This window comes from Rhipicephalus sanguineus, chromosome 9 (genome assembly GCF_013339695.2).
Source record: "Rhipicephalus sanguineus isolate Rsan-2018 chromosome 9, BIME_Rsan_1.4, whole genome shotgun sequence".
NCBI lineage: Eukaryota > Metazoa > Arthropoda > Arachnida > Ixodida > Ixodidae > Rhipicephalus > Rhipicephalus sanguineus.
Genome location: NC_051184.2, coordinates 64,448,597 through 64,472,077, shown reverse-complemented (window position 1 = coordinate 64,472,077; position 23,481 = coordinate 64,448,597). Strand labels below are relative to the sequence as shown.

The 23,481-nt window shown below is 47.5% G+C and overlaps 1 protein-coding gene across 1 annotated transcript; it reads right to left on the bottom strand.

The window, feature by feature from the left end:
- Positions 1-5,301: 5,301 nt before the first annotated feature.
- Positions 5,302-22,342, bottom strand: LOC119404158 (uncharacterized). The gene is made up of 7 exons (XM_037670750.2): positions 22,171-22,342; positions 19,001-19,203; positions 18,149-18,225; positions 14,786-14,876; positions 11,855-12,013; positions 9,687-9,803; positions 5,302-5,506 (listed from the first exon to the last, which is right to left on the bottom strand). The coding sequence occupies exons 1-7, from the start codon at positions 22,340-22,342 to the stop codon at positions 5,363-5,365; spliced, it is 963 nt and encodes a 320-aa protein (XP_037526678.2). The 3' UTR covers positions 5,302-5,362.
- Between the last annotated feature and the right edge of the window lie 1,139 nt (positions 22,343-23,481).

Below are 23,481 nucleotides of genomic sequence, written 5' to 3'. Positions count from 1 at the left end.
GCGCTGTTCCGTCAATATCATGGCTCGCAAACTAGCTCAATAGTATTTAATATGTGAATAAGCCTACCATTTACATCATATATGAAAATAGGTTGATATGAAAATAGGCCTAATCTTGCATTCCCTTCAACGGATAACTTACGAGTGATGAAAAACTATGTAGCCATTACTGCTTAGTTATAAATAAACCATCGCTTATCCAGACATTATGTCAGAGTATTCGGGCCTATGTAGAATGGTAGACAGATGACTCGATGTACTTCGAGTGGCATAGGCACACTATTTACAGACTTGGAAGTAATACAATTACGGTCAATAAGTTACTTGTAGTAAGTAATGAGCAATACAATCAATTACTTATATCGACTAGCACTTCCGTAACGTAGTGACTTACTTCAAAAGTGTACGTTCAAGAAAATTATCCACTACTTTTCCAATCGCTTATAACTAAAATATAGCGCGTCCGCTTCCAAAATTGACGAAGAAAGCAAATCCTGGAGTCAAAATTTAACCGTGGCAACGACGCAGGCCGACGGAAAATTCGCGCAGCATCTAACTCAAAGTCTTGAATAAAGTTGCGTAGCTTTTGTGAAAACAATTTTAAAGCAATTTCATTGCTTTTCAAAAGTAACAGTATGCCATTACTTCCGGTCACCACTGGTTTGTAATGGGATTTAATAACATTTCAGATAAAATCTAGGGAACTACTCAGTAGTATAATTTAATTACATTTAAGAGTAATTTCACCTTCTCTGATTGTAAACGTTTAAGTACTGAAAAAGCCATGCCGCTTTACTCTGAGCTTGGGGCCATGTTAACGGTGCGTAAGAATTTATATTTTTATCTAATTGTTCATCATTACGATTCACATTATCAGTGATATCCTCGTGTAAGAGATAGTTGTATCATGTCCATAGATTGAGCGGCAATACTTTGCATTATCGGTGAAGTGACAGATAGGGAGACTGACCTATATGATGCAACTTTATCGCCTTGCAGCACTTATCTGAATAAGAATGCCACTTACGTCATATTAGTGTAGTGCCTTAATTTCTGCCACGAAAATGGATCTAAATCTTGCACTGTCTTCAACGGATACATTGCGAATGATTCGCAAATGTGTGGCCGTTGCTGTTTAAGGATAAATTTAAATCGTCACTTACCCGTAAGTTAGGTAGAATTAGTTGGGCGGATAGAGAGCCGCAGAAAAGTGGTTCGGTGAACTTTGAGTGGCATGGTTAAAATATAAACATTGGAGTGCCTAGCACGCAGTACCGCTTCATTCTATGCTTGTGGGCGTGTTAACAATATGTAATAATTTATTGTAAAAAAATTATTGCTCAACACTGCGGTTCATATTATCGCCGATCTCCTCGTGTAAGGAATCCCACGGCCAATTAGTCCAAGAAAAGTGTAAGGCACATTAATGTAGTGTAGTAACTGTAGCTTTAACTGTAGTGTAGTAATTGTGACCTGAACTGAAATAAATTAAAGTGGACGAAAGGTCACCCTTCCCGTCAGTAGGATTCAAACCCACGGCCTTTGTGTCATGCCAAATGATTCACCGGCACGATAGCTACATAATTAGTGAATTGGAATATAACTAGACTGATGTATTGTATGTAACGTTACGCCATCTCTATTTCGAACTTCCAGAAAGGGCCGCAGCAGGAGCAGCAAAAGATCGACCTGAACTTACCGCCGGATTCGTTCCAGGAGCGGTGGTACAAGAAGTAGCGCTGCGCGCGCGCCCACCTAGGCCTCGCAGCACTTCGTTATTAAAATTCGTTTTTTTGTGTGTTCTTATTTTTTGTTTATTTCTCGCCCTGCGCATACTGCAAGCTTCTAAAGCTCTCGTGAATATGCCCAGTGCGTTAACAGCTCGTTAAAACTTTCACTACTGTAAGGAAACAAATCATCACAGCTTGATTTTGAATGAAAGAGTGCTGCGAGAATAGCGGGATTCCCCCAAGAGAGGTACTTATCGCAGCTTTTGATTGCGAGGACTTCTGAAAAGATAACTACAGTAAGAGGAAATTCGCGAGATTCCCCCAAGAGAGGTACTTATCGCAGCTTTTGATTGCGAGGACTTCTGAAAAGATAACTACAGTAAGAGGAAATTCGCGAGATTCCCCCAAGAGAGGTACTTATCGCAGTTTTTGATTGCGAGGACTTCTGAAAAGATAACTACAGTAAGAGGAAATTTGCGAGGTTCCCCCCAGAGAGGTACATATCGCAGCTTTTGATTGTGTGGATCTCTGAAGAGATATCTACTGTGAGAGGAAATTTGCGAGATTCCCGCAAGAGAGGCACTTATCGCAGCTGTGGATTGCGAGGACCTCTGAAAAGATTACAGTAAAAGGTCACGCACCAGACATGGACGATAATTATCGATGCAAGGCGATTATTGCTAAGCGAGCATCGCTACAACTTGTAGAAATTGAACATTTCTTCCAACGTGTCGGTAAGTTCTAGTTTTTTGTCGCCATAAAACTATTCCGTGTGCGTTCTAAGTTATTGCTTTTTCTCCCAACGTATACAGCGAAGTTTGGGAATAACTCAGGCGTGAATGTGCCCCATGCGTCAAGGGTCCGTACCAGCCGTTGCACTGCAGTTGGCCTCAAATCACCTGTTTGACAGGTACCAAGGCTACATTCACGTGTACACTGGTGGCTCCGTCACCAAAGAGACTGCAACACTAGCATTTATCATTCCGGAGTTACATGAAGAATATGCCTGTTCGCTGGATCATCTTTCCTCTTCAACAACCTCGGAGCTCGAAGCCATTTTGCTAGCCATCACCTTCATTAAACTGTCAACGACACCAAGAAAGCGGGTCGTAATCGCGAATTCCCTGGAGCTCTAGCATGTGTGGAAAATGCCCCTTCAGTAAAAATAGATATACGTATAGTATACGCTATCTTAAAAGAGCTTCCAGAAGCTACAAAGTCAGATCATCGCGTGGTATTTCAGTGGGTTCCGCGTCACTGCGGAATCAAGGGAAATGAAATGGCAGAAGAGTTGGCGAAACCCGCTCATCATTATACACAAACCCGCCTCATTCCTGTATCTCATTGTGACATACACCGAATTTCGCGAAGAGCAAAACGTGGGTTATGCTTATCAACCTGGTTCCCAGACAGCACAAAGGAATCGATCTTGTGCGCTGTTGACCGTAATCATGAGTGCAAATTAGACCCGGAGCTCCCAAGACGTATCGGCGCACTCATACATCGCCTAAGACTCGGAACTGCTTACACAGAGCTTTCTTTATTTCGGATTCAGCGGACATCATCGTCAACGTGTCCGTGTGGTCACGACGACGAGGATGTGCATCGTCTGTTGCTCGACTGTCCCAAACACAACGCACATAGACAGCAACTCGAACAGGAAATCCACACGCTCGACTCGGAGCGAGCGTTTTCTTTGGCGGAAGTACTAGGCCAATGGCCATCTAGGATAAACTGCAAATCAATTAAAGTGCTTCAGCGTTTTTTTTTTTTTTTGATGATACCAATATTTGTGAGGAATATTGAGCGGACTACATTGAAAGTGTGCACCGCGATTGCATGTGCGCTTTGTTCAAACTAGAACTTTTGAACTTTTTAAATGTAAGACTGTATATATGTATATATATTAAATTAGTTTCTTGATTTTTATATCCTAACGACCAAGCGGAAAGGGCTAGCCATCGCCAAGCAATGGTGACAACAACTCCTTTCTTTATTTTTATTTCAATAAAAAAACAAGTCACATTTCTGGTTCACGAGCAATCACTCACTTTTGCAGTACGAATTTAATTTCACTTGCACTGCTGTTGGGAAGCAAATCATCAAGAGCCAACATTGAAGGAAGGAGTGGAGAAAAAAAAATTGCGATACTGGTGCAAGAGGTATCCTTATCGCTGTTTTCGATCGCAACGAGCTCGGAAAATGTTAACTACACTAGAATGGCACACATCAGGTCTGTCCGAGAGACACCGATACGAAGCGATATGACCTGTTCTGCCGTACACTCGAAAAAAAAAATAAGAAAAGAGTACGTGCTACTCTCATCGGCCAGTCCTGACTGGCCACTAATATGACTATCTGCAAAGAGACACGTTTAATTCGCTTTATGGTCCCACGACTCTCCGACGAGAGTATAGTGATCTTACAAAGAGGCTTTACGTGCCTGTTTGAAGAGAGTCGTATACGTGACAAGTTAGGGCTCACAAAAAAAGAAGACAGTCGAAGGACTTCTTTTTCTTAGAGTCTACTAAGCAAGGTTTGCTCAATCATGTCCAAATGAAACGAAAGAAAGCAGTACCTTCAAACGTGTCGGTAAGTTCTAGTCCTTACCTACTGCGACAAAACTATGCTGAGACCCACCGTCTGCTGTGAATACTGGTAGCGATCAGCTAACATTGCGACGACTATAACTTTTAGCGTCATGATACGAAGTGTGAGCTCGTAGCCTTAGGAAGTGCACGCCTGCCCCTGGACAACGTGGTAGATGCCACTCAGCCTTATCCTCATCGAATCTACAAGTGGTACGTACGTTGGTTTAGCACGGTAAGACGCTATAATTAGTGATCAAGATTTCAAAGTGCACTGATAGAGAACGACTACGTGGTCTAGGAGGCGCCAACGGGTTGCCATTTGTCAAGCGAAGATTATTGGCAGTCTAGTTTTCTATTCCATAAAAGAAAACATATATGGGGAAATCAAACAGAAAAAAAGCACTTATCTCATCGCAAAAAGCATGGAATTTCTTCAAGTTTCTACGTAAGAGCATAAAAAGGGGAGTTGTTCGAGGGTCTCGTTTTTTTGCTCGCCACAAACGAATGAATCTAACAGACATTTAAGCGAAACACTACAAATAGAGTCCCCTATGCCTTTCTTGCTCTTTATTGTCCACATGGATTCACTTGGCGGTAAGAGCAGATTAAGGCACAGCATATTGCTGCGTCACTTCAAAAAATGTACTGCGGAGTCTCCTGAAACACATGCAGAACAACAAGTCGCTTGCGCGCTCACCCTGAGGTGTTAGAAATACTTATCCGTGGAAAACATGAAAAACTTCCTATGCGCATATCCTGCGCCATTGTGCAAATGATTTAGGTGCTTGACACATAACGAAATATCGCACAAAAGTATGACGGCCCAGACGAAACCAACCAGGAAGAGCGCTGTTTGAGTGACACTTCAGTGCCGGTGGCATTTTCGTTCGCGCAAGAGAACCAAAGGCACTAACGGAAACGAAGATATATATTGCATCCAAATCCCAAAAAAATCACACTGTTGACGACGGCTCGTCCTCCGCGCTAGTGGCATTCGGTGGCATTCAATAGTTCTGAGAGTTGAACCGCTCCGTCTCAACGTTAGCCTCTCAGGCTCTGCCACAACACCCTGCGCGCGGTCTTCAGCAGCTTAAAGTTGGTATCGTCGCAGGTGCACGTGTGCCTATCGTAGTAGACGTCATCGATGACTAGGCAAGCATTCGGCAAACGGCCGATCTTCATGACCTAGGAAACACACAGGAAAGAGCAACAGGAAAAAGATATTGACCTCTCTTGCGTGGGAATTGGTAATGTCAAGCGAATGTGAAACTGGCGCGCTTGTAAGCAGTAGGAATACTGCAGGGCGTTAAGGAGTACAGGAGCATAAATTTGAGCAGTGTAGATTGCTGCTAGGACGGTATGGCGGCATTGCGCGAGGATTCAGCCACGATGACACCCAGTGGCACTTCTAATAGGAATAATGTCTGGGCTTTTACGTACCTAAACCACGATATGATTATGAGGGATGCCGTAGTAGAGGGCTTCGGAAATGTCGACCATCTGGTGTTCGTTAGAGTGCACTTAAATGGCACTGTACACGGGCCTATAGCATTTTGCCTCCATCGCGATCCGAGTCCACCCGCCGGGATTAAACTTACGACTAGCAGCCGAGCCCCGTAACCACTGTACCACCGAGGCAGACCCGGTGTCGCATGTACCCCCATCCAAACGGTTAACTTTCACGTTCGTCAGCAACCCCTTTTTATAGCTATAGCAATTGACAAGCAGATGGCAAGCTGGGCGAGTTGGTGCGTATTCACTGACGTAAAACCACTGACAAGACACCAAGTGGCGTAACAACTGGGCTATTTCACCAATCGCCAAGTTTCGCCAACCATACGAAAAAAGGCCCGAAGGGGTTGGCTAATGTCCCTTGATTCCTTCTACTTTTCTTTAAGAAAAGGAAAATGTGTATGAACTTTAGGTTTGACCGTCAATCGCTTTGTGAACTCCCACGCGACGGTCAAGAAAGTTACGCTATTTGTGGGTGGGCGGCCGTCCTTCGGCTTCGCTTCTGCACGGCGTCCTGTTGCCGAGCGGCTTCGCCGAAGGTACCAGAGCCGAAGGTACCGGCTCTGAACTGTGATTGGTCGAATGGTACCTTGCGACGCGTTCAGCTTCACGAACGCAAGACACACAGTCCGTAGAGTGCGCTCAGAACGCGCGAATGCATTCCGCGTCCAGCTGGAGTATCGCTTGCCCAACGTGATCAGATTCATGAAATTCCAATGATAATCAGCGACGCAGAAGAACAATTTTTTTTTGCCCAACGACACTTGCCGCCTGACGGGTGGTCCAGTTCTTTAACTGAGAAACGAATCCTTATGTAGCTACACGAGAAGCGCCAACGAATAAATAAGGCACTAAACATTACCCTGAAATACTTTTGAGAGTAATCATCGAATGACCTCAGTATCAAAGTTTACTACATCTCGAATCGATTGCTCACAAAGGTATCTTGAATCCGTCAAGAACCAGCGCAGTTACAGGCACTTGTCGCATGCTTTAAGCGCTTTCTCTCGTCTTTCGTCCCGAGGAGCGTGCTGGAGGCTACACAGGGAAGTACGACACGGGAGAAAGAAGCTACGACATCGCGCGTCATACAACGATATCGTTCTCTCCTGTTGTGATTCCTGAGCGTGTTAGAGTTGCTACTGTGAAACTTTATTAATATCTGGGGTTTTACGTTCCAAAACTACGATACGATTATGAGGGGCGCCGTACTGGAGGGCTCCGGAAATTTCCACCATCTGGTGTTGTTTAGTGTGCACTGACATCGCACACACACGCGCCTCTACCATTTTGCCTCCATCGAAACGGGACCCCCGCGGCCGGGATCTAACCCGCGACCTTCGGGTCAGCAGCGGAGCACCGTCGGCACTGATCCACCGTGGCGGCCCACTGTGTAACTTTAGCAGGCTGTAGCGAGAGAGAGACGTGAAGGCGGCCGACGTGGGCGTGCCGAAGTCTCGCCACTTTATTAGAAGGCCCTTGTAAGCAGAGTGACAGCGGCTGCCGGCGTCCTGACAGCCAGGAGCGTGAGCTCGTTCCTGCTCGCGCCTCGAGCTCTCAGCATGAGCGGCGCGAGAGGCGCGGCGCGTAAGTGGCACAACGATGATGATGATTGTGTGGGATAATGATGATGCCGCTACAGAATACTCCCCCCCCCCCTCCCGCAGAAATGACCCCGGAATGAAAGCTATGTGAGCGTATATACAAAAATGTTTGGGAACGCGAGACAAGGGGGTCCGTGAGAAGTCCAGGTCGTTAACGTGAGATGACCATCGGAAACCAGTGGGTCTCTGGCGGGCGGCTCTGGGAGCTGCGTAGCGGGCGGGGGTCACGACGAATGGACGCTGTAGGTAGGAGCAAGGGCGCACGTCTCTGTGCATGTCGGAACCGATCCCAGAAAGTCGGTTGGGCATGAGGAGAGGTGTTGCACAGGCCACAACAATACCGGTGACTGCTGGGCGCACTCCGGGCACGGTGTCTGCGGCGCAAGACGAAATACCGGCGGGTACGGTGGCTGTAGACGTGGGGGGAGGCCTGCACAGCGCGCCTACACAGTGGCCACATGTCGGGTGGGCGGCATCCTGTCTGCTGTGACATCGAGCAGGCGTAGTCGCTGCAGGCTCGGATGATGCACCTGTGCGCGTTGAAGCACCCTCGGCAGGTGGCACACGAGGGCTCGAGCGCATGGCCGGAAGCTGAATGCCGGCCAACGTGGCAGGCGTCACATGTGTGGCTTGCTCTGCCATTGGCGGACCAGCAGGCATTTCGTCCTCAGGCGCTTCCGTCATAGTAGCAGCGTCCTGCACTGACTGCGGCCGAAGTTGGTAAGGGGCACGAACTTCTGCTGCGGTACACGTCGAGGGCGACGCTGATCGCTGCTGGCAAGAGGCGCAGAGTTTAGAGCTCGGTGAAAAGTCGTGCTCGGATACCGTCGACGGCGAAACCTCCGCGAGCGAGGGGCGAACAGTGGGCGAGAGTTTGTCCGTGTCAGCTTCCAGGTCGTGCGGCAAGGTAGAAAGCGTGGAAGGTGAGGTCAGGGACGTGTCGTGAGCCGGCGAGGACAGGGACGACGGGCGGATGGCGGGCATGCCTGGTGGACCGTCGGCCGAGGGCGTCGAAGAAATGCACCTCGTGGCGGACTGGTCGATGGCAGCAGCAACGTCATCGGGCGCGGGAACCTCGGGCGTGGGATCCTGAACATCGTCGGGCGGGTCGTCCGGCGCGGGAACCACTGCGCTGGTGGCCGGACGAGAGGTCGGAGGAGTCGTAGCCGGGGAAGGTAGGTCGTGGTCGTGGGAGGGCTGCGGGCCGGGTGGTACCGCTCGCGTTGACGGAGGGGAAACCCGAAACTCACGAATCCCCAGTAGCGGGCGGTACGTCTCGCGGTAGCGGGCCAGCACCGCAGCGCAGAGGTCGTCATATGGCTGCGGGCTGGAGGACGACGCGGCGGACAGATGACGCAGCTCAGCCGGGAGGGCGTCAAGCAGGATGTCGCGCATTAGTGGCTGCGCGGTGACGCCATTCACCGCGAGGCAGGCGTCGAGCTGCCAGAACCACGCTCGTGGGTAGGCCGGGTGAAACGGCTTCACTGGCGGGCAGAGTGAAGGCAACATGGCAGCGCCGCTCGTCGAAGGGCGTGGTTGTCCGGGTCACCAATTGTAGCGAGAGAGAGACGTGAAGGCGGCCGACGTGGGCGTGCCGAAGTCTCGCCACTTTATTAGAAGGCCCTTGTAAGCAGAGCGACAGCGGCTGCCGGCGTCCTGACAGCCAGGAGCGTGAGCTCGTTCCTGCTCGCGCCTCGAGCTCTCAGCATGAGCTGCGCGAGAGGCGCGGCGCGTAAGTGGCGCAACGATGATGATGATTGTGCGGGATAATGATGATGCCGCTACAAGGCTATGGAGCATGGCGCCGGCGCGTGGCTTCACCCGGTGCCAAGAATCGCATCTGATCTAAACACCGCCCCTTATTTATACCAGCTATCGTCAAATAGTAGTGATGAGCAGCCTGAAGACATGCAGCGGGCGCCCCGCCCACCAAATTGAGAGAGGACGGGGCCCCTGTATAAAGAGAGGGCACTTCAGGACGCGGCGAGCTCCGCTTTTAGACTTCACGTGTCGCGCACAACTACAACATTTGACTGAGATGTTCACAGCAGTGTTTGCTGTTCGTAGAATGCGTTTTTGCACCAAACCAGAGGGGTGGTTCAGGACTACTTTAAGGGAGAGGCCGTTTTGCTGTCGGATCGTTTTCTGTTGTTCTGGCTTTATTTATTCAACAATCTAATTGAGCGCATACGTTATACTTCAGAGCTATATGTTCAGCGCCAATCGCTTTTACCAGCATTCAACCGTACCTTGTTCTTAAAATCTTCGGGTACCTCAAATACGAACAGTGAGTCGGCTTTATCGTTCCGCACAAAATGAGAATGGCCATTTGGATTCATGGCGGAGCCTTTTCTCTCATATTCGTCCTGAAAAGAATAGTACGATTAGAAAATAGGCTATTCGCATGTGAGTGATTTCATTTCTTTTATAGTGGGTTTCCATTTATTTATATAAAGGTAAGGTAACAACTGCAACTGAAAGCTACTTTTAAACGCTAAGGCTGTAGACTGGGAGTGCTTGCACACCGTAACTGAAGTTGGATAGAGCGACAGCTCGATTGGAAACACGTTAGAGACACACACAATGTTGTAACGCATGCATATAACTTCCACTCAATTTCTTTTTACTTGTTTAAAGTGATAGCTCCGCTCATTCTGGTACAAACCCATAAAATGCCGCGTTGCGTGAATGTGACCTTCAAGCTCCGCCAAGGTCGATGCCACCGAAAGTTCTTCAGCGAAACACTGGTTCGACGCGTTCATCAAAACGAGTACCAGCTCAAGCGTCGCCTCCGAGATTGGCTCCGGCTGCCGGCGCTCATCTCGGAGGCCACGGCTGAAGGCGCGACTTTCTTGCCACCACCGTCAGAGACGCTGGCTGCATCCAAGTTGACTGCGCGTCAGCGCCGAAAGCGCCAACGGCGCCTAGCAGCGTGTGTGTGTTGTCTCGTGGCGTAACACGTTGATTGCCCTGTCGCGGCATGTGAACCCGTCTCCTCAGGCTTACCAGCGCGACCCCTGATGTCCTAAGATGTCCCAGCTGATTTCCCTCTTCTACGTATAGCATGCATTTGTCTGCAGCTTGAATTTAGCGGCTATATTGTCGTTCCCGTCCGCGAGACCTCCGCTAGATTACGAGACATTTTTATATCCGTCCCAGTGTCCACGTGACTTTCTCCGAGCGAACGACGACGTCGCATCAATAAGTCACAGATAGACAAACACTTGTGATATCATCAATTGATACCGTCGCTCAGTGAAAGGTGAGCCGATCCCGGAGGCAGGGCGACACCACGTGACGTACACAATGCTTTAGTGGAGGGGGGAGGAACAGCGGTTTCGACCGACAACGTCAAATAAATTTAATGCGTGTCTTATCACCAGATTATTTCAATGTGCCCTCTCCCCGCCCTCCATATTTTCTTCTTCCAAAGCCCCTACCCCTTCCCCCCACCCTTTCATCCTCCACTTTCATGCTTGGGGCAGAGCTTCCTACCAGGAATACACATACACGCGCTAAGGTAAGCTTTTGTTGGCTCGAAGAGAAGAATAAACTTTGTTTTGGGAACGGGGGTAAAGGATAATTCAAGAGATTATTGTGTCGTACCCTAGGTCCAAGGGTGCACTGGCTTTCGCCAAGCGGCGGACCTGATCCTGAAGCGTGAATTGCCTTTATCTCCACTTAAAAAAAAGATTACACGCCATGTTCCAGACGTCCTATCGAGGTTTCTGCCCCTGGTATGGAGGGAGTTCTACACTACATCAAATTACCTGGGGCTGCTTAAAGCATCCCCCTCACCTGAAACACACAGAGATGACACTAACGCACACACTGAAGGAAGCAGTGGGAGGAGCGACTGTCCAGCTCTGACCTGGCCGACCAGCAAGCGCTGAACGACCAGGAAGAACGGGCGGCTAAGGTCAGTGGAGCCCTTGACTAAGGCTCCTTTCTTTTTAATAACTTGTGTTCAGTTAAAAGTTCTTCTGTTCTGTTCTGCGTTTCCGGGTGCGAGCTGGCGAGATAAGATTCCCACTGCTCCTTTTTTAAGTGTGTGCGATGGCGTGGAAATTTATATAAACCTACTGGTTTTAATTCACATTTCCGTAAGGTGAACAAGGGTGGGCCGCTTGTAAAACAATTGTTTCCAGCGTCACCTTGCCTTCAAGGATTTTTCGTCTCTAAAATACTGCCACAAATATTTGACGAATAAATTTTATTAAATTTAATGCAACTGTTCAACTACACGAGCGGCTAAGACCGCAGTTACGCATTTTGATGAAAGAAATTAAGATCTAAAGAACATATTCCGCAAATGTGGCGGCCCGTTGGTTGCAGGTATAAGTGGGACTCTCTTATTAAAGCGGATAACAAAATCTGCTTCCTCCGAGAGTCACTGTACTTGGAGAAATTCACTCACCGAGCAGTACGGCACCTTAGCGAAGTCTGCGGCGTTATCGCCCAGTGCCTTCGCTCCGTTGTACTGCACGGCAGCCAGCGTGAAGGCGATGCAGTGGTTTCCATAAGTATCTAGCTTGGCACCAGCTACCGCCGCCTCGTACGCACTGACGCCTTTCTCCTGCAAACACCATTATGTATGGTATAACGAGGACTACGACAGTGTACGAAGAAATTGACGCGCACGCATTTAACAGCGATTGGCTTACGCACACCCGAGAGAGAACTGGACCGATAGTTGTATCGAAAACGGCTTTATATATACGCTAACATCATTCATTGTTGAGGTTTTACGTCTCAAAACCACGATGTGATTACGAGGGACGCCGTAGTGGAGGGCTCCTACATTTTCGACTACCTGGGGTTCTTTAACGTGCACCTAAATCTAAGTACGTTGGTCTCTAGCACACGGGCCTCTATCATTTTGCCTCCATAAAAATGCGGCCTGCAAGGCCGGGTTTCGATCCGGCAACCTTCGGGTTGGCAGTCAAGCACCATAACAACTAGATCACCAGGGCGGGTATACACTAAGATTGAACGGACAAGCAGTTAAGGTTTATAATATTTTTCATCTGCTTCTTGCCTCTGTTTCTACGTGAAACAGCTAAAAAGGCAATACGCCTGATAGAAGTGGCTATATTATTACGCTAAATTTGAACTATAAAATATCTGGCACACACACAGAGGAGGAATAACGGTACCTGTACTTTCCAGTGGCGTTCACACTTCGCTGCGTTACGTATCTCTTTCTTGGCGAATTGGCAAGGATGATATTTAACGCTTAAAAACGTAAGCGATGCTCCCACCCAAAAAGAAAGTGTCCTGGAATTGCGAACATAAAATGATGTCCCACTGTTCCACAAATTCTTTTAAATTCTTTTCAACAAAACTTGGCAGCATGTCACACACTTTGTAACATTTGAATCGGAAAACACCGCGGCACACTTGGTAATATATTGAGCTATATATTTAGGAACTAGACATTTTGAAAGGCAGAAGGAACCGCAGTGTGAGCGGCATGCAATAATGGGGACTTGCAACATTTACTCAAGTGGTCGTCGAATGGCTTCAATAAATTAGCTGATTGCCCCAATAATCCACTGCCGCAACTTTTTTTAGAATCCGTCAAGTACAAGCAGAGCTACAGGGATTTGGCGCACGCTTCAGGCGCCTTCTATCTCCTTTCGTACCAGCGAGCGTACTTGAGGGGGGTGGGGGAAGACAGGAGGCACAAAGATGCGTCCTTTCGTCAGCGCACATCATGACCTTGAGCACTGTTTTTTCCTCGATCGCGCGGCTTACTTTCAGTGTGATCGCGAGCGCGTACGCGGGCACGTCGCTCTGTGCCGAGGCTGTCGCAGTAACTATGCAGCTCACGATGCTTACATCAGCCAATGGCCGTTGACTTTGGGTTTATTGCAAGGTCGTTTGGGCTTATGGCATCATTTTTCGAGAGAAGAGGGAATGATTTCTCGCGGACTTTGGGGAATAATTGTAAATAGCCACGTGCTGCGCTATAATATTTGGCTCTCGTGTTTTCAGGAGAATCGAATACCGGTCGGCAGCGTTTTCTCACCATGCTCAAAGAGTGTTGCAGGGTCCCTTTAAATTACCTACACGTCCTGAGTCGATTGCATTATTCCTCCCCACACTAAGCTCTCTGCGCCACGCCTCGAACCGGTCCACCTCGAACCAAGCGAAGGCGCCGTGATGACGTCATCACGTGACGTCACAATAAGGTCAGTAACTCCTGTCTGTGACGTCACCAGTCACGTAGGTCACGGTGGTAATGACACCAGTTCATTCCCCTGCTCTGCTCGGCCCAAGGGGCAGCTCAACGAGAAGCTTCAGGCTATCGCCTTGAAATATTACAAATAAATATTTTTCACGTACAGCTGTTTATCAACGGGTAGCTTAATACAACGCAAGCGGCAAAAGAGACACGGTAAAAGCGCCGATTTTCTGGTGCGACGTAAATATTGAATACAGATACTTGGTCTTTCACTTCATACGCGTTTCACATGAGGTCTCATCCCCAATCCCAAATGGAACACTATCAGAAAATTCAGTGCCGATGTCACCACTCGGCTCCATGGTTGCACAAAGGCATGCACGTCGCGACTGATTAGCTAAGGTAAACGCAAACTATGGCGTTAATTAGTGGAGAAGCATATCAGAAACAACTCAAGGTATACTTTTTACGACTAAGACACCCTCGCGCACTTATGACGTAAGGCACGTCAGAGCACAAGGTAGTACAAGGTAAATCGATTAAGAGTACAGTCGCTTAAGGCGTGAATATTTCGAGATAGTTCTTTGCAGCAGTGGTTGGTTTTTCTCAAGCAAGCCAAACAACGCAGATGCCGGTGCAAAAAAAAAAAAAAAGAAAACTGACTACCTTAAAGCACGTATATCCTATTCTTACCTGCCGTGTGCTACTGACAATAGTTTGCTTTACCTCAAAATTTTAACCGGGCTGGTTGGTGCATGAAAATTCTGCCCTAGACACAGCAAAAAAGAAAATACTGACAGGCTCTCTTAATTAAGCATCTGCCTCAGTAGACTGGAAGGCGGAAGCCATCTTTTCCTTCTTTTGCTTCTAAGTCCTGTAGCGCCCACCTCCTGCCGCGCCCACCTCCTACGCCCGTCCATTTCCGCGCTTGATGAGGGATCTAAGGCTTTCGCCTTAATGAGCGGGTCACAGATACGACACAGCGCCTGTGCCGCCTGTGGACACACGATACAGAGCCCATGTCATGTCTGCCTTAGTCTGTATAACGTACCTAATTGCGCTGTCTGCTGGAGAATGTTAGTTTTATTAGACTGATTCACCACGGCCATCCTCTTTTACCGTGCGCGTTCGCGTTAACGATGCCTGAGTATATCTACTCACGACGTCTTCAGTCTGCTGCGGCGACACAGCCTTGAAGGGACCTGGTGGCGTCAGCTCCTTGTACACCCGCAGTGTGGCGATATGGAAGTCCCTGCAGAGAGATAAAACATTTCCCGGGTACCATGACGCGATGCGAAGCCGGACCACTTGCACGATCGCGTTCCGTTGGTGTTCGTTGGGCATGCTACCGACCTCGCTTCGTAGAACGCGACGAGGAACGCTACGCGCGTCTTGTCTTCCCCCTAGCCTGGCCGTTAATTCTCACAGGGCTAGCGGGGAACGCGGTCGACAGGCGCGCGAGAGGGCGGCAGCGTAGGAGAGGAGAGAGGGGAGAGGGGACGCGCATGCGCTGGCGCTCATCGCGGCGTTGCGCAGAATTTCGGCATGTCTAGCCCGCGTTTCAGAGGAAGAGCGGAGAGGGGGAGGGGAGAGGGCAAGTGGAGAGGGTATGCGCATGTGCAGTAAGGGTGGTCATGCCGCACACCACCACCACCACCACCACCACCACCACCGGTTCGAACTCCACTATAAGATGCTTCGCATCTAAAATATTCGACAGCAGCCGTCAGACTTAAACGCGAAAGCCTGCTTGGCATTGCCTTAAGTTTTACAATGGAGGACCAGACTTCTTTCAAGACATAACAAGCCGCAGTGTGAGAGACACGAACTAAATTACGCACACGTTCTCAGTAGACGGCATTGCTGCTCCCCACCTGAAGCCTTGGGCACCTCACGTGGTATTGCATGACCTCTGAGATCGGCACAAATTTGACGAAGCGACGATAACATGTGATGACGTCCCAATGTGAAGTCGTGTGATGACTTAATGATCACGTCATCAATTTAGGCGATCTGTGACACCATTAAGACGTCACAACGTGTCGTCATCGGTGACGTAGGTCACGTGGGTTTTGGTACCACTTCATTTATTCGCCTGCCGTACTACGCTCAAGGGGCCGCCCAATAAGACAACTAAGGCTTTGGCTCGAAAGACAAACGGAAAACGGAGACAGCGCACCCCTTCGGCCTGGCAGAAACAAAATGTGCACATTTAACGAAACGGTTCCTTCCAGCCATTTGCAATACCCTTGTCTCTAGCTGACCCATACACTTTGAATCTTGCCGCTTGCAATGCCTTTCGAGCGCTTTCAGGAACTTTCGGATCAACCGTAAAGTTTGCGCTAACGTATCGAAAGACGATACTGGAGAGTCATGTTGTCAAGGCATCCATATTGCATGATATTCTTAGAGCACGTTTCTCGCATTCACAACCACCTCTGCCTAAACTTTACTGCAATATCCGCTATTAGCACACACGTTTCAAGCACGCTCACCCGTATTTTTTAACATTAGGAATAGGTACGACCCGCAAGTTCACCAGGGACGCCAGTAACGCATTCTATGAGGAATAAAAATTAGGGAAACCATTAGGAAGCAGTCGGGACACCACAGACGGCGTTTGTAGTGTCCTGACATCTTTCTTGTGTCTGTTTTTGCACGCCCACTCTTTTCAGAAGAATGAATCCCCTAACATTTCCGTTATCCTTGTCAATCTTTAACCTCAGTAAGGTGCCCTGACGTTTTGAAGCACAGCGAATGAGATTACGCTGAACAGCTGCCCATGCGTTCAAGCATTAAAAACTAAAAGGTCATGACAAATGCCAACGTGCTAATTTAGTTACTGATGTGAATTATTGTGTCAGTGAATCCTTCCTACATTGTCCTCAAATGTACGTAGCCGGGCACAATTTTCAGCTGGTAATAAAACACCCTTTAGACACATCTTAGTGTTTCGAAAACCTGCCATAGTAGCACAGCATTTGAGGTGTGCTGCTAAGCTGGAAGGCCAGGGTTCGATTCCCAGCCACGGAGGCCACATTTTTATGAGGCGAAATGCAAGGACACATGAAAGTGCATATTTTAGTATTCAGTCAAGTGACTTAAGCACATATTAGAGGGGCGCAGGTGGTCAAAATTGACCTGTAGACCCTCCCCCACTAAGGCATGCCATTTTATTCCTGCATGTTTCTGATAATGGCACGTAGTCTTGCAAACACGGACACAGGAGAGGAGATAAAGCGAACCTCCTTGTGTCAGTGTTTGCAGACCTAATTTTATCGCGACCGCAATTATATGGACTGCTTTTTGCCGTCGGCGTTGCCGTCGTCGTCATGGCCCGTATACCTGTCACCCCTCGATACGCAGCGCGCGGCCCTCAACGATTCGGCCACGGAGCATACGTTCTTCAGCATGCTAACGACGATATATATATATATATATATATATATATATATATATATATATATATATATATATATATATATATATATATACCATTTACAAATGGCGGTACGCAGAGCTCACACGCGCTTGAGCGTGTTCTCTTTATTACCTGCGAGATCGCGCGAAGGGCGCGCTTTAAAGGTCGTCGCCCCGCTCGGTTTCCACCAAAGTTGCGCTGCGCGCGCGCCTCCTAGATGTACAACGAGTACTTTGCCCCTACAGGGCGTGGTCGCCCGTTCGTGCGCGCTTATCTCGTGAGGGGGGCGGTTTGTACGTCTTGTGCTTTCACCGCAAAGTTTGCGTTGAAGTTACAGAGTGCACGAAGGACCCTTCGCTCGCTGTAGGGGCCGCGTCGGCGAAAGGAGTGAGTTGCCAACTAGAAGAGCCAAAGTATGGGTAGTTGGCTGTGCATAGTCGACTATTGCAGCGTGCTGCTCAAACACAAAGAAGTAACAACTATGACAGTTGTTAGTTCGCGCTCGTCCTGCGTGTGGTTCTCTTTGTGCGTCATTTGTGCTTGACCAGCGCACTGCAAGTTTCCAGCTGCTTTCCGTTCTTCGCGTGACATTACAATTTGTTGTTATCGCATTAATTAAAATATAGTTCGCCCTTGCGGCGAAACTGACTTTTTTTTTAAAATCCACTTTTTTCGTTCTAGGCTTCATTTGTGAATTTCATTACTGTTCCCGAACCTCGTCTCATCTCGTATACGTTTCCCTCCCCTCTGTATTCATTCCGTCGTTTCCACTGATAGTGACTCCATCCATGTACAATTCAAATGTGTGTGTGGGAATGTAGCATTACTTCAGCAAGATATCACTCAGTTGGGCAATGTAGATTTCTTTTCTATTCTCGGTGACGAATCGTTCGACACGGAATGCCACTGTAGAAAAAGACAAAAGCACTTTACTGAGATAAGTCATCATGTCAAAACATCGGTTCTAGCAATATTCCCGGCTCAATGAGTTTACGTCGCTTCCAGCCTCCTCATTCCCTGATCTACTGTTTTGTTTGATTTAGTACATTCGATATCGCGTCGCGATTGAGGCTGAAAAAAAAAAAAAGCTGACGACTGCTCACTTCATCGCGTCCATCTTGACGCTGTCGAAGACGCCGTGAATGATATAGCCCTGGCCGTCGGCCAGCTTGCGCAGATCCTGGGATCATGACAGGAAACATCGCATTATGGGCGATTACAAAATTTCTTTTCCTAGAAGGAACACAAAAAGTTGTCAGCAGAATAGAATTGTTTTTACATTTTGCAGTCCTTGCAGGTGCACTTGTATGGCGTTACGCGAGAAAAAACCAAGCACGTATTGTTCCCACTACACTGGAGTACAGCGACCACTAATGTTTTCGTTAAGGGTGTTAGTTAATTATTCAAAATTATAATTTTCACTCGGCAAGTATCCATGTAATCATCAATATAGGCGTGTTAAAATCACATCTAACTGCGCTATTTACAACAACGCGCTAAGTACCCGCTCATTTCTTCAGGGTGCCAAAGAAACTCCTCGAAATAGGTTAAATAATGCGTGAATAAGCTCCCACGTAGCACGTCGGCAGGATAACCGGTGGTGATTAAGGGTAACTGACTGGATTCCAAGAGATGGCAAACGCGTGAGGGGGAGACAAAAAATTAGGTGGGTAGATGAGATTAAGAAGTTTGCAGGTATAACGTGGCAGCAGAAAGCACAGGACCGAGTTGATTGGCGAAACATGGGAGAGGCCTTTGCCCTGCAGTGGGCGTAGACAGGCTGATGATGATGATGAAGCCCGCACCCGCCAAAGAAAGCGGCGGCCTCAAAATAAGCTGCTACTGTTTCTTCGTATAACAGTTCAACTTGGTGCTATCGCGTATATTCCTTCGCCCTTGAGGCGAAATTGTGATCTTCTTTGGCCCGTCTTATCACCGCCTAAGCTTGCACGTACCTTGAAGAGATTGAGTTTCCGCTCATTGCCGCTAATATAGCGGATGTCGATGCCGTCAAGCCAGTCGCTGGCAATCGTGAGGTAGGCCTTGTGTATGTCCTCCATGCTGAAAGCGTCAATCTCGGCCACGTTGAAGGACAACAGCTTTTTCACGCGACCGTAAATCCTCCTGAGATCCTTGAATCGCCGGAAGCCGGCGTCCACTGAAAGAATATTATTAACTATTGGGGTTTTACATCCCAAAACTACACTATGATTGTGAGGGCTGCCGCACTGAGGAGCTCCGGAAATTTAGGCCACCTGGGGTGCTTTAACGTGCCTTTAAATCTTAGTACAAACGACTCTAACACTGACGAAAGGAAGACCTAAAAACAGGAAAAGGACAGTGAATGCTTTTACGAGAAAAGGACGTACCCATGCCGGTGCGGCTGATCGGGTAAGCAAAAGGCATACACTGCGTAAACTAACGACCACCAGACGCAAGGACATGTGTAGCGTTTGTGTGTGATCTATGTGCTTGTTCGTTTGCGAGGTAAAAGCTTTTGTCAAGATACACTAACTCGCTCAACAACAAGCCCATCTAAAATATCCATCTTCGTACGAAGCGCAAAACTACACACAGGGACAGCAAGGAAGGAAGACACACACCTTCTTTGCTGTCACTATGTGTAGTTTTGCGTTTCCTACGAAGATGTATCTGTACCAACTAGCGCGGTCTAGTTGTATATTAAGTTACATCTAAACTATCATCGGGTACCTCTGTGTATTCCCCCCTGCAATAAAGCATTCGGGCGCTGCAGGTATTTTAAATAACTAAATAAATAATATATATATATATATATATATATATATATATATATATATATATATATATATATATATATATATATATATATATATATCTGATACCTAGGGATACTTCATGTTATATACACCATACAGCATTCATGTATGCTTCATGTTCTTCATGTCCATGTTTATGATGCTTCATGTAGCTTGATGTTCTAGACACCAACAGTTAGCACCACCGAAAGGCGTGGGTGCTAACTCGTAATTTATCGTGCGAATTACGAACCGCCGCTTTGTTGAAGCTTCAGGCGAGAATGCCACTGGGGCGATTTTGAGCAAACCTGAAGACGTAAGAGGAGTTTTGCGCTTTAGGAAATTTATGATATGGAATTAACATTTTATATTGGATACATAGTGTTTTAGACGATTTGGTGCGCTTCGTACACTCGGCTACATTAATGTGTCGGTCGTGAGAGACCGCCTTCGCCTAGGCCCAGGGGAGTAGAAATGGAAATATTTTGCTGTGGAACGCCACAGACTGCTCTTTTTATTTCGAGTTGTGAGCTGTGGGCGCAAATGTGAAGTTCGCAATGCTTTATGTGTGTGTGTGTGTGTGTAGATAGATAGATAGATAGATAGATAGATAGATAGATAGATAGATAGATAGATAGATAGATAGATAGATAGATAGATAGATAGATAGATAGATAGATAGATAGATAGATAGATAGATAGATAGATAGATAGATAGATAGATAGATAGATAGATAGATAGATAGATAGATAGATAGATAGATAGATAGATAGATAGATAGATAGATAGATAGATAGATAGATAGATAGATAGATAGATAGATAGATAGATAGATAGATAGATGTGTATATATCCTCTTTTGTCAGTAATTACATATCTTTTATGCCAAGTTTCGGCATGGTTTTCATTAATTACTTTGTACACCCCCCAGCTGGCTTGTGATAAGCGTCTGTCCTCGTAAGCTTGTCTTGCCACCGGCGAAACAACTGACAACGTTGGAGCGAAGCGAGAATGACGCCGCACACGCTCGCGTAATTCGCTGCGAGAGAGCAGAGAGAGGGGGGGGGGGGGGGAGAGCCCCACGTGGCCTCTCCCCTCTCATATTCAAATATGCCTCCCATAAATTGATGTTGTGGAAGCGTTGTTGTAAAGCCCAATGGTTAGAACACTTGTTGTCGGAACATGAGGACTCGTGTTGGACTCCCGCCTCGGCAAGCAAATTTATCCTTTCATTAAAGCGACACTAAACCCAAATGATGAGTCAGTTAAGATTGATAACTTTCGCGCTGAAAACCCGAACGTGGCTAATTTAACCATCACATTTTTAATATTAAAGGAGAAAATCAAGGTCAAGGTTTTGTTTTTAAGTTTCGCGTCGAAACCTCCGCGAGTGACGTGATGGATTTTGAAGTGTATTTTTCCTATTTCGGCGGCATTCGCTCAATGAAATTTGGCGAAATTGGGTATGCAGTGTCTCTGGCCCCCTCAGGGGACAATGTACTTCAGCTTTACCAATTAGGAATTACGTAGGCACTAGTAGACGCCGTCAAAATCTATGACGTCACCGTGATTGGAGCGGTATTATCAAAGCGGCGTCGCCACCGGTATTTCCTTTCACGCGTTCTCGCTTACCACGCGGCTGCTTGCGGCAAGCGTGCTGATTCGGTGTTGTGAAAGAGTGATTGTTTAATACAAGAAAAATAGGTTTTCCTTTAGTGTCCCTTTAAGGCGAAAGCCTTAAAGACCAGGCGATGCTTCGCGAGGACACCGTCGCTGAGAACACGAGTGATGGAACAAAATCATGACACCACAGATCGCACAATGACACCCCAGGTCGCTTAAATGTGCGGTGTCATGATGGCGTCACTATGGAATGTGCATAACTATCACGTTGCATTTTCGCTTGGTGATAGGTGCGCTGATTCCTGAGGAACATGAGGTACGGAATGCTTCCAATGCATCCGATCTCGGAGGCAGTGCAAAACCACGCTAGGTTCGAAGGCTTTCGGGAGCGGGCGGATCCATACAATTGACTGAGAAAAAGAGAGACGGCTTTCACCTTTGAGCCATCTTAGGCGAATGCATAAGGCGGTCGATCACGTGACCTCCTTTCCCTCTCACAAGACTCATTCTTTCCCACTGGTCACGTGACCTGATTTAGCGGACGTCGGCGACATCGACACCGGGTCTCCAAGAACGACTTCGCTGTAGAAAGAGTCAAATGAAAATTTTCGTGTCAGCCCCCCTTTAATATGCTCTCACATTTGTTTATGATCAGAATTGCTCAGGTGCCCCCATAGCGTCCTTTGTCTACATTTTCCTTCAAATTGATGAGGTATGGACTCACATCCCTCGGCCGGCTTTACCTCGCTGGCGCTCAACACCACAGCCGACAGGAACACGATGTGCGAGCAGAGGAGCTCTGGGTACCTCAGCACTTTTTCGTGCCCGTCCAGGGAGCATATCAGAGGCGGCTCCTCGTTGTTGGCTGCCAAGGCAAAATGTGCGTCAGCTTTCATGGCACCGAAACACTGAGTTTTGCGTAAATCCTGTTCTCCTAAATAAGCCAAACGCGGAACGACAGACTACGATAGAAAGACAGAAGACAAACAATCGGCTTTAACACACCCGAACCACACATTAACGCATATAACGCTTTTAAGTTCTTCGTAGTGATGTCGTTGGTTAACTCCTAAAAACATATGCGCGCGCAGAGCAGGGCAAGAGAGGGGCCCCTCCTAACACCTCGCATGTGCGCTGCGTTTTGATCGTAAGGGGCTCAGTGGGAAGGGGTAGGGAGAAGGGGGAGCACTGCGGTGAGCTTTCACCCAGTTTGCTCCTCCCCCCTTTCATCCCCTCTGATGGAGAACCCTCCGCAAGCCGGTTTGTATGAATGGCCAACTAGCTTAAAGTAAAACTCTGCTAGTTGGTGAACATTGTCAAAGTTAGAGCCCATAGCTAACGCCTCAGCTTGAAGCTACACCTATGGTGATGAATGTCAAGAACTTTAGACGCCAATGCATGATTGCATTTATTTGAAGCCGTGAAAAAAAAAAAAATATCCCAAGGGCGAATGCTTCCATGAGCGAAATTGACTTTCTGAGGGCTCCTGGTCGAAACATTGGCTCCAGCGACTATAACTGCCATAGAAAGAGGTGACGTTGCTGGCTACTATGCGCCGAATTGGCCACTTTACGACTCCGTTTGGCGACAAAAATTTCAGGTTGGCTCCATGGCCACTTTCCGGCTACTTTTGAATTTTTTTTTATTTTTGACGTATTACCATATGTACTCGATTGGAACGCGACCACGATTGTAGCGCAACCGTAATTTTGGTATTCGATTGTAACGCGAGGGTCGACTTTTGTTAGCCAAAATCGGGAAAATAAAACTCGCGTTATATTAGAGTAAACACGGTACTTTTTTAGATGACTCCCAAAGACGAACAGCATAACTTTCGTTCACACTCCTTCGTATGAACGGGAATTATTAACTAGAATACATTGTACTAGTCGGGTCTATGCAGCTGCGCGAGCTGCTCGCCGCAGTCTAATTTTGTTTCACACCAGCCTCTAAATTTCACTTCTACTGCTTACTCTTGGAGTATGAGTAAAGCATACTCTGGGCGGCGAAGGCGCGAGTATTCAATGGCATAGAG